Here is a 12,260-nt window from a genome sequence, read left to right on the forward strand (position 1 = left end):
AAAGTGAGCAACAGTATTATGAGGGGATTAATGGCAATGTATCTTATACTGTAACAGTTTTTAACTTAAACGTTCACCATATTTTTCAATCACATCCCTTATATGTTACCTGCTTCTTAGTCACTCAGTAGCCTTTGTGTTACCAGATTGACTTGAGCTACCTCAACAGCTTGTGTTTCTGTTCGTATAACCTTTATTTTATTTAACACAGGCCTAAATTGACACTGGCAAGTTGGGTGTGCTAAAGAGAAGCCATTCAGTGCTTCAAGTGCCAAGGTGAAAATGCTTGACTTAATAAGAAAATGATTGCTAAAATCATAGCTGCTAAAATCTTGATTCAGAATAAACTGTTGGTCCGTGAAATTGTGAAGAAAGAAATTTTGCCAGTTTTGCTGTCACATCTCAAACTTCAGAATTTATGGCTGTCATATATCGTTCTCAGTTAATAGAGCAAAAGCATAAATTTGTGAACAGAAAATGTGTTATAATTGTCCTGTTTTATCATTAGTTATATTTTTGTTGAACCTCATGTGTACTGAATAAATTTACTTTTATACAAGATATGCGTGTTTCAGAACACACGGTATGTGCAGAGATTGGTACTATCCATGGACCTCTCCATCTACTGGTGACCTCCGATGTACCCTTTAGATGAGGGAAGGCCGTTTCCTAGGTAGGAGAAGAATCAGTTCATGTGGATTGGAATTGAAAGTTGCCACGGGAGAGGGGAGGTACCAAGGTAGAAGAAATGAGGACAGTCAAGAAAAAACACAAACTGCATGGTCACGACTGGGTTTTTACAAGAAAATATGTTTTCTTTAACTCCCACAAACAGCTCCCCTCACAGAAGTCATTGTGGAAACTTTTCTTTTAAAATTCTTAAAGACACCAATGATTTTAGTTATCTTCTCTTAAAGAGGGTAATCTGTCATCTAGTCAAAGTGTGCATGTGTGTGCCAGGAAAGCTGTGCGCCGACAGACATGAAACTCAGTAGCTTCAAGGATTTGGTTTGCCTGCGTGTGTATGTTTGACTGTAGAATTCATTTCCATCTGACATTTTTACCTCTCTTCATATTTTTCTTCTAATTAAGTTCCATAAATGTACATTATACCTAGTTTGCGCTATAATAAATTTCCTTCTTGAATTGGAGGGGTTCTGAAAGGTACAAACCAACATGATGATGAATTGGGAAATGAATAATTTTACTTCCACTGTATTTTTTGAGCAGAAAAATGAAACAGTGTTTCACTAGAAACAAGGTCTTGTCCATAATAGTTGCAAGGCTGTAAATCAAACACTTACACTAGCTAATGTCCAGAAATGTGTAGTGTATTCCAAGGAAATGATATTTCACTTCATAATTTGGGGGCTTAAAGATATCAATGAAGGGGATATATATCAAGAAAAGTCATGCTTTTTTGTAAGACCTGCAGTTGTTTAGGTAGGGACTAGAACCATGAATTCTTAGGAACATTGATTTCCTAAAGTCTTTGTGTTGCAGAAGAAAATAATAAGACAATCCATAAAGTAGACTTTGGGAGAGATGAATGTGCGATTGCTATTTTAAAATCATTTTTGTTTCATTGTGCTATCAAGGTATGTAAATGTGTATCTTTCAGTGGAGATGGCCAAACTGAAATTGAACAATTTGTTGCTAATATTTAGGCTGGTATTTTAATAAGTGCTTCACACTGGAGAAATTTTTCCCCTTTCTATTGTAAGGAACAGATGAAACTCTATATAAATAAGATTAAGACATTGCCATAGATAAAATATCAGGCATTAACCTTGTAGACTCTTGAATTTGGAATAATTTAGTTCCAATATTTAAATAGCTACAATGATCAGAGGCAGTTCAAACCATAGTGCTTAATGTGTTAATCATTAATTTTGCATACTTCTCTCTCATTTCCCTCTATGCCTGTATAGAGAAGGAATTGTCTTATGCGCCTTGAATTCATTACCGTAATTTGTGTACTGTGCATTGACTGAAGCCAGTTGAAGTGGTGTATTAGCACAGAATTGCGTCTTCTTTGCTTTGTGTAGATAGAGGGCCATGGAGTTAATGTTTCATTTATAGTATTTATTGTAGAACTGTGCTAATGTGGTTGTGATTCATAGTCTTTTCCTGGATAATGCCTGATTTAAGATACTCTATAGTGTGGAGAGAATTTTGATTTTTTATGATAAGTATGATCACTGATCTAAATATCCTAACACAAGAAATACATGGGTATACTTTGCCTTCCCTACAACAAAAATCAAGTATTGTTTTAAAACCGGAAGTAGACAGGCACAATCACCTAACTCAATGACTTCATTTTGAATTGAGGGATCCAAGGTCCCGTGAAGTTGATTAGATTAATGAAGATCACGAAGCTGCTACTGTTAAAGCTGGAGCAGGGATGGAGACCCTGTTCTCTCTGTCTTCCGGGCTAGGTTCTATGGGGTAACCACTGGCATGGTGTTTATTAAAGTCCTGAAAACACTTGTTCTTTCACCCCATAACATTCTTCTCTCTCCTTGCACAGCATCCTCATGCACCCCAGCAAAGACGTCCTGGTCTCCTGTGGGGAGGATCACGTCTGGAAGGTGGTGAGCCTCCCGAAGGGCCAAGTGCTTCTCACGGGACATGGCCACACTGACTGGCTGTCCGACTGCTGCTTCCATCCCAGGTCAGTGCCCAAAACCCCTAGTTGGGGTCTCATTCCTGCAGGGAACGCGCTTGTTTGCTTTCTCTGCTGGCTTTGATGACTGCTTCTCTGTAGCGACACATCCTCTGCTGAATTCAGAAACGTGTAGATAAATGTGCCGTTGACTTTCGTTATATTGACTTTAGATTGATTGCTTTTGATATATAGTACATGTAAAACTTCATCCATGTGCTGATGCATTTCACAAGAGTAATAAGCTTCTTAGAACAAGCATCATGAATGCTGCTTATGCCCCCAAGCCCTGAGAAGGTGCATGGGTCTCTAGTCCCTAATGCATGCCAGTGTTTGCTTTGCTGCTGCTAATCTTGCAGGCTCTCCTTGGGGAATTAAGTCACATCCGGGAAAGGATCAGAAGGCAGCGATCGATTTCTTTAAAAATTCAGTGACACTCAATATATTTAAAAAAATTCATCAGTTCTGGAAACATTGAGCTCTGTAATTTTTGAAGTGCACTGAGTTTTTGTACCCCAAAGACTAAGGGCCTAGAAGGAAGGACACTGAAACACACGCTTCTGTGGGCTCAGTACTGCCAGCCCCTTGGAGTCCACTCTGGCTGCCAATCCTGACTATGTTCTGCTGTTTGTCATTCTTCACATTTCTCAACATTCTTGGATCTGTCTTTTCGTAACACTGCTTGGCAAAGTCACTTTCGGAGACCTGAAATCGCTGATGCAATTTCTAAATTTTTCATTCCGTTTGGGAATTTTGTTTTTAGGAAGAGTTCTTCCTGGCTCATTTTTGTGTTTGCACTAAATTCCTTTTTCTTTACAAATCTTTCTGCTTGGTATGAATATCAGTGAAATTAGATTAAAAAACTATTCATAAGTGTATAATTTAATGACAAGACTGAACTAAGGCTGTTAATTGCAATTTTTGAAAATCTTCCCAAAGTTTACCTCACCCTTAGCACTAATATTTGAACTCAGCTTGTGAACACACAGTGCACTCCTTATCTGATGCACACCTGCTCACCTCTGAGAACCCTGAAGCTCATGCTGCAAAGAGACAATACAATTAGAAGTGTGGCCTGTCACTGAAGAAGCTAGGGAGCATAGTAATCAGATTTGATAATGCTTTGTTACCATGACAGCGAGTGACTCAGAGATTTTCTCATTAGTGCTTGGCCAGCAATGATCCTTCTAATAGATCTTCCTGTTTCCCCATTCAATTACTGAAAATTAAAGTGAGGAGAGATACACCATTGTTCACTCATAATACGAGTTTACATTCAGTGTTTGCTTATAGCAGAATTGTAGTAAAATATTTCTCTACTGTTAGGTTTTTTTTCAGTATGTGAAGCAAGTGCAGTGGGGGAAAATACACTTAAACATCAGCATATTTCAGTGCAAATATTAAATGGCAAATATTCCTTTTGTGGAATTAATGTAGAACAGATGAGATTATTGGAAACAACAATTCAAAGGCTCTTTTTACTTTATTTGTTAGAGACAAATTCTAAGTTTTATGTCAGACCTCAGCATTGTATAAAGCTTAATGTATGTAAGTCAGTAATGAAGGATATAGGTATATTAAAAAAAAGGGGGATGATGGGTGGAGAGGGAGGGAGAGAAGAAAAAGGAAGTGACAGAAGGAATTAAGAAGCCTCATGTACACATACAAACTATATGCAAGGAATGTAAATTTTATCTACTGTGCACATACTAACACATAAAAATAAATTAAATGCATATCAATATGTAAAGTTGATGTTTAAAAGTTTTTAAAATTTGTGCTTTCAAAAATTTAGATTTGTGATATTTGATTTTTACATTGGCTTGTGTCACATAATCAGTAAATAATAGTTTATTGTTAAAGATGTATCTATCTTCATCTATAATTTAAAAATCAAGCATAAAATAAATTTAATTTAAATATGATACTTTAATCAGAATTGAGTAAGTATTGGCCAAAGAGGAACTGTACACTCTTTGTTCCTAGTTGATGAATAACTACAACCAAAATCCTTATACAAAAGTACCCAAATCTGTATTCAGGATAAAATTCATATACAGGCACTGAAGTATATATAAAATACATTTATGTAATTAAATATTGTCAGCTGTCAGTTCTGTTAGCATGGAAAAAATGCTGAGAGTAAATTAAAAACAGGGAAAGAAACTGAGTTTTTAAAGTCTCATTTTGAATTTCTATCTTTAGCAGTTTTAGAACATTATGGAAAAGGAAAACGAAGAAGAAATAATTGAGATACAGAAAAGTTAATTTTTAGGTTCATTAAAATTTGAAAGGGTTAGAAAATAAATAGGAAGCTTTATGAATGCCTTTATACATAGTTCAGAAACAGCCTTCAAAATGTAACAAATACAGTACAAGCATGACAACTAGAGCCCCATTTCACACATAGGAGCACAAAACTTTTCAAGACTGTGTGGAGAATGGAATTCAGTTGTTTGTTTAAAAAACGCAGTGCACAGTGACAAGGTTTGAACGTGGAAAGCACAGGATGTATAAATAGTGCGGATATAAGAATATCTTGTGATAGGTGTTGAACGTTATTTACAGTAGTTATATAAAATCTAGCACTTCTGTCTCTTAAGCCTGCTACATTTCCTGTGTTGAAATTGACAAGGGATGTGGCTTTTGAAGAAAGCTGATAACAAAGACCTGCATGCCTATTGTGAGGGCTGGATGCCATTGAGTTAAGGCCAACTGACACGTGGGTTTTCACAGGGAATGTATGAAAACGGGAACACACAACCCACCAGGCAAACACAGATAGCACTAAAATTAACAAAAAGCACATGACTGCCCCAACTCTTTCTTCTTCAATTGGTGAATATTAGCCACATTTGTTGTCCTTAAGAATGATTATTATTTTTTACTAAAAAGTATCTTACCGTTGACATGTTCTAATACATGTGTAACTTGAAAAAGCAAAATGAACGTGGGAAATGTTAACTATAAATTCCATGTAATATATGCAGATTTATCCAAGTTAAGGAACGTAAAATATTTTATGACGAGTTTCCCAAAGGCTTTATTGATTCAGAATATGTACATACAGCCGGTCACTGCCATCTTTCCTACAGGAGAATTCGTTCTGGTTGTATCTAAGTTTTTAAGTTCCTTAGTAGGAACTTTTAGCATCAGGAACAACGTGTGCAATTTTCATTACCGAGCAACCTGCTGCTAACACAAATTGACCACTAGATGGTGATCACACATTGGTAAGGTAAACCGCCCTTTGGATTTATTCGGAAGACTGAAGAATTACTGTTTGTCGAAAGGGGTTTACTCAAAATGATTAAGGAGTGGAGCAATGAAAGGGATCGCATTGGTGCTGTCTTTGCAGTAGTCAAAGAATGGAAAGCATGATGTTGAAAAGTGACCCAGGACAAGCTGTGTCATCCTTTAAAAGCAGAATATCAGGTGGGAATCCTAATTTCACTTTCTCTCATCTTGTCAGTTTTCTCTTCTGTAAAATGGGAACACAAACAATGTACACTTTTAAGTGCGTTGAGGTGAAGGCTTGATGCTGTATCCGAAAAACCAAATGCTATTACCTGACAACATACTAAATACATGTTAACACTTAATACGTTTTGTTTCTTAACAAAAATTTGGAAAATTTAAAAAGGTAATGCAGGACTGGGGAAGTACTTCAGGGGTAACTCATGCCTGCAGCCTTGGTTTTGATCCCTAGGACCTGCTCCCTCCTGCAAAAAGAGCCTCAGGAATTGTTATAAAACTGGTGGAGTTTAATGCAATAACTACAAAGAATCCATTATGATATCTGAATTATACCAATCGCCACTAGAAAAATGTCAGAAAACCATGACATATGAGTTGGGAAGATTATATCTTAGTTCTTATCCAGTTAAATATGGAAATACTTATAAACTAAGGGAGAACGTAACACAACTGAAGTGAAGAATGTGAATGTTGTTCAGCTTTTCTTAGTTCTTAAAAATGTAAATCTTACTTTTAAAAAGATGCCAAATTCATCCTATTGTTATTATGCATCACAAGAGGGTGTTCCTTATTTTTTCACTTTATTCTTTCTTTTTTTAGATTTGATATTATATATTAGAAGGAAAAATTATTTTAAAAAACACCAAAAAACTGCTTTTAAAAAATAATCTACATAGTGCTTGTACTTCTTTATCCACAGCATGTTTTATCATTGAGGACCCATTCTGATTAGCTGTGGGTGGCTGCGACTCAGAGGGGCAGATCAGTCTCCAGGTTACTGTTAATGGATCAATAAGACTCGCATGATACTACCTTCTGTCTGTTAGTTGACATTTACCATTAGCAGAGACTCGCTCAATACCAGCAACATAGTTCTGAATGTAAACACAATGTCCGGTGTGCCTGTGCTTGAGGTTGCATTTTCTTCTGTCTGGCCACAGCTTATTATGTGAAGCAGTGTGTATCTCTCCGCGTATCTCTAAACGAAAGCAGAGGGATTAGTGATTTAAACAGTTTCACTGTGCTGCATTTTATACTGAGTTCACTGCCTGAGGCAGAAGTAGAGCTGGCAGCATCCTGTTTAACATAACTTCCACCCTTATGAACTGACTTATGAATTGTGAATAAATGAACCCCTCCAAATACCTCATATTCTCTCTTTCTTCTATAAGCTGTCTATTCACATATTTATGTAGTGCCTAAAACCATAGTCTGAAAGCTTCTTGACAAGTATATCTTTTAGTTATCAAAAAGAAAGTATGGATAACCTCTGTATTTGGTAGAAGTATAAAACTCAGTGTTTAAATTTGAAAGCATGATGGATACATTGATAAATCATCTCCCTAAGATAGTGATGACCTGCTTCAGCCTGCAGAGATGGATCCTTCCATAATCTAGAAACAAGATTAGACTTTAGCCAAGATAACTTTGACATGTACTTATTAAATAACAATGTTCTGCTATATATTTTTGAAGAGGTATGTGTTCTTTTCTTAATATAGTCAACTTTACATGAAAAGCATAGTCCATTGAAAGCAGCATACTTAAGTAAATAATTTTAAAAATTGTCTAATTCTAACAGGAATGCATGATTATAATAGGGAAAAGTTTTAAAAGTTCCTTATAATCCCACAGCTCAGTGAAAACCACATTTCTTCATGTAAAGTCAGCCTTGTAAGTTTAATTCTAGCTTCTTAATACTTGAAAGTAGGTTAGCACATTTTGTATTGTCTAAGTATTTTTTGTCAGTGGTTTAGTTACTTTTCTCCTTGTTGAGACAAAATACTGCACACCCAAAGTTAAGGAAGAAAAAGTTTATTTGGCTCACAACTTATAGCCATAGTCAAATGGCTCCAAGGCAGAGTAGCAAGACAGAGGGCCATGGCAGAGGAGAAACAGTCCACAGCAAGCTGCCAGGCAGCAGCACATTCACCTGCTTTCTGTCCCTTATATTTTTCGCAGGTTACCTGCCCTAGGATGAGTATAGTGCTCACATCCTCAACCCAGCCAGATTTGTGCCAAACCAATCAACAGAGTGATTTAGTAATCACTCATCCTTGATCCCGGCACCACACTGTGGATCCAGCCACCTCTGAAAAGCTCCCCACCCCATGACTGCATGAGGCTTTGGGGGAACTTCTAGACATAACAGTCAGATAACACCTTGCTCATCATTCTATCTTTTACACTATTGCATGTGTGTACTTGTGTGTATTATTATTAGTAGTAGTAGTAGTAGTAGATAGCTTAATATTTGATCAGTTACTGATTAATATTGTGGAGGGAAATTCAAAAGGACTGAACCGTGAGCTCTCTCTGTGCTCTGGAAGGGCTGGATTGAATCTTGACAGCAGGTACCATTTAAAGAGCATCTGCCATGTGTCACGTATGGGAAGTGTACCCAGTGGTGACAATGCTAAGTATTTCTGTTCTGTTTCTTTTTCCTCCACCCAGAGGATCCTCGTGTTTTCTGTAGTTGAGTGCAGGCCATATGGCTAGATGCTGTCTAAGAAACGTGAATGAAAGTGATACTGACAGCTGCAGTACACCGGAGAGCCAGTCGGCCTCCTGCAGGAGTCTTTTCCCACTTTGCGTTCAGACCACAAGCAGCAGAGACGCAGCTCTGTGATGGAGGAGGGCAGCTCGTCCTCCGCTGACCTGCAATATGGTCAAGATTTGTCGGGCTTCTGCCTTGTTCGTCTTAGCCTTTAAGGTCGAAAGGCTCATCTATGGTGGCTGCTGGTGTTAATTACACTCTAAAGTAGAACTTTATGTACCGTTTTAAAGAAATGAACCTTGGAAAGACTGCTCCCATTTCCCTTCGTAAGTGTAGGGATCTGCCTGTACATAACTGTAATTTCTAAAGCCAGCGTTGTTCATGAGTAGAGTGGGGCAGGACTTGCTCAGTTACTTTATTTAACACCTGACTGTCTCAGATGCACTTTGGAAAATGAAGATCTCTTTCTCCATAAAGTTGTCATGGAGGCTGCAGGAGAGAATGTACACAGAGCATTTAGCACAGAGCATTTAGCGCAGTCCTGATGTCAGGGTAAATATGTAGTAAAAGTGTGTCATTATTGTTTTCAGAAGCAAACGCCAACAAGATGTTATTTTCTCTGAAAGCAATATTGATTACATGCCTTTTGGTCTCTCTCCCCATTTCTCCCTAAGAAGAAAAATCTTAGGCACTATCTAAGTTCATTAAGGGCAAAGTCTGGATTTTACCTATTCACATACCCCTGGGACACAGCAGGTCAATGCAACATTATCAGAAATGGGCAAATATTTGTCTAATTCAGATGAATATAATATAATTAAAGTTGCTTCACCAGAAACGGGGCTACTTTCTCCTTGTCTTCTAGTAGGTATTGTGCCACCTTAGGAACAGGCAGGTGGTACTGCCTGTGATCCCATTACTCTGTGACTGTGAGGCAGGAGGATTGCCAGGCAGGTCCACTCCGGGCAATATAGCAGCTTATCAAAACCCTGTCTCAAAAAAAAAAAAAATAGAGAAGGATGGAAATATAGCTGTCTGCAAAGGATCTGGGTTCAGTCTCTAATAGTCAAACTACACACACACACACACACACACACACACACACACACACACGTTTTCATATATACCATTTGCTATTGTGGAAATCACTTTTTGAAGGAACCCCAGACATAATACTACTCTTTTATTTGACATAGAATCATAAAATTCAAAATCTACGAATAATACTATACTATACGAAGAATAAAATTTGATCAAGACTCAGTAATAGGGACTCAGTAATAAGCACTCCCAGAATGACACAATTAAGATCACAAAATATACTCCTCTATAGAAGCAGAGGGGACACTGGAAAAACTCGTCAAAATCAACTTTTTCACAATTCTAGAACTAACCAATCAAAGAAACATGTATTCAAGAAATATTGCTGAATCTGAGTAAGAATAGTATAGTGTTTAGATTTTAACTTTCCATGTTTCTATCCAGAAAATCTGGATTACGGAATGTTCCTAGGGGATTCGGAAACTCTCTGATGTGTTTGTAGGAATGTGCGAGACTTGCGCATCAGGGTCTGTGTGCATGCCTGGCAAGGACCTGGGAAGGGTGTACTGCTCACCTCTGTCTGACCTTGAGCACTTGATCAGGCAGAAAGCAAAGGCTGAAGCTGAACAGTAAATGCCCCGAGTGCTGAAGCTGTGTCCTCACATACACACGAGACATGCACCGAGACTGGCTGACTTTATTGGGTCCAAGCATCGTTAGCTTCCAATTACTAGCTGAGCATGAAGCGAACCTAGAAAAGTATCCCTGGAGGCTTAATTCTCTAATGTAACGGTGTGAAAAGTTGGGTGCCCCTAAGTGGCAGAGCATAGTGGGAAATGAGGGTATATTACCGTGCCTGTCAAGCAGTTGATGTTGGTTTCAAGGTATGGTCCAAGTCTCACTGAGCAGACTGGCCCCTTGGAGAACTTTAACCGGGGTGACCCCTTGCTGGTCTCATGTTCCTTTCTTCCCAAGCGATCTCTTTTGCTTTAGCATTCCTCATGTGAGCTCTGGCCACATGATGCCATCTGCCCTGGGACTCTTAGCAGAAACTGTTGGCAGTGCCGGAGTTTTGGACCTCCAGAAAGGCACATCACATGAACCTCTCTTTAAAATATTCAGCCTCAGGTATTTTGCTGTCGCATCATAAAATGGACTAAAACAAACAGCAAAAGCTGTAGAGAAGGAAATCTGGCCTCAGTTTTTCCACTTATTATTTTAAATGTCAGTTTTTCAACAATGGCAAAACCAGAAAGCATGAAACAGCAACATACAGAACCTGTTGCTATCTTGGGTTCTATTACAAGGTGGCGTTGAATTTGCAGATGACATTAAGATATTTTTAATTAGCTGACTTTAAGATAGGAAGAGGATCCTAGACTGTCCACGTGGGTCCACTGTAATTGCAAGTCTCTCTTGTAGGAGGGGGAAGGCAGAATGTGAAAAATAGTTCTAACACGAGTTCAGCCCAGTGAAATTTATTTTAGCTTGTAACCTTCAGAGCTATCTGAACCTTCAGAAGATATCTCCTCTTCCTCCTCTTCCTCCTCCTCCTTCTTCTTGTTTGCCATCAAGTTTGTGGTAACTTGCAGCATGCTGCAAAAGCAAATCAAAAATACTTGCCTGATACAGCTATTGATAAATTTATTCCCAAATATTTTATATTTCTGATACTATTGCATATGGAATTGTTTTTTAAAAATTTAATCTCCAATTTTGATCTCCAGTATCCAAAAAAATTGATCTTCAAACTGTACAGTGCTAGTGCATATATGTGATTATTTCATACTGTTCTTATTTCAATATTTAACCTTAATGAGCTCATTTATTTTAGTATTTGGTAGATTTCTGTATTTAAGATGATGTCACTCCCAAAGTAAGATAATTTTACATTTTCCTTTCAAATCTTGATTCCTTTTATTTCTTTTTCCTATTACTTGTTCTGAAAATTCTGAAATAATTTTTGAATCCAAGTGGCAAGTCCAGACATCCTCGACTTCTGATGTAAAGCTAGACTTTATTCTCTCATCATTAAGCATGTTCTTAGCTGTAGGTTTTTTGTATATGTCTATCTTAAATTGAGAAAGTTTACCTACAATAATTTGTTAAACACGTTGATCACGGGATTTCATTAAATCCTTCTGCATTTGGTTACATCTGTGTTCCTAAGAAGTAAAGGTCTATATTTTTCTTGTAACATTTCTGGTTTTGTTATCCAGTCAATATTGGCCTCATAGGATCAATTTGGAGATGTTTTGTACATTTTGGAAGAATTAATGTTAATTCTTCTTTAAATACTTGGCAGAATTTACCAGTGAAATCATCTGATTCTGAGCTTTTGTCAGTGGAAAGGTTTTGATTGTTAATTCAGTTATAAGCTATTGTCCATTTTACCAAGCTTTATAATTAGTAGGCAAATTGTTGTAATGATGTTCACAATTTCCCCTTTTAATCTTTTATTATTCTGATAATTTACTAGCCATATTACATATAGTTATTCATTGTAATAATTCGATATGAATATTTTAATTGAACAACTTAGCTAGAATTTTCAAGTTTTTAAAAGAGCCAGTTTAT

At 37.4% G+C, this 12,260-nt stretch overlaps 1 protein-coding gene across 2 annotated transcripts in view; it reads left to right on the plus strand.

Moving 5' to 3' along the window:
* Spag16 (sperm associated antigen 16) overlaps positions 1-12,260 on the plus strand; it is a 997,476-nt gene that overhangs the window by 493,591 nt on the left and 491,625 nt on the right. For both annotated transcript variants that reach the window (XM_063237454.1, XM_063237455.1), the window contains one exon: positions 2,534-2,677. In XM_063237454.1, the coding sequence (XP_063093524.1) occupies positions 2,534-2,677 (144 nt within the window). The remainder of the gene's footprint in view (positions 1-2,533; positions 2,678-12,260) is intronic.

Source organism: Cavia porcellus, unplaced genomic scaffold, assembly GCF_034190915.1.
Source record: "Cavia porcellus strain 051 isolate PalLab524CR breed Dunkin Hartley unplaced genomic scaffold, mCavPor4.1 scaffold_26, whole genome shotgun sequence".
In the NCBI taxonomy this organism is placed as follows: domain Eukaryota; kingdom Metazoa; phylum Chordata; class Mammalia; order Rodentia; family Caviidae; genus Cavia; species Cavia porcellus.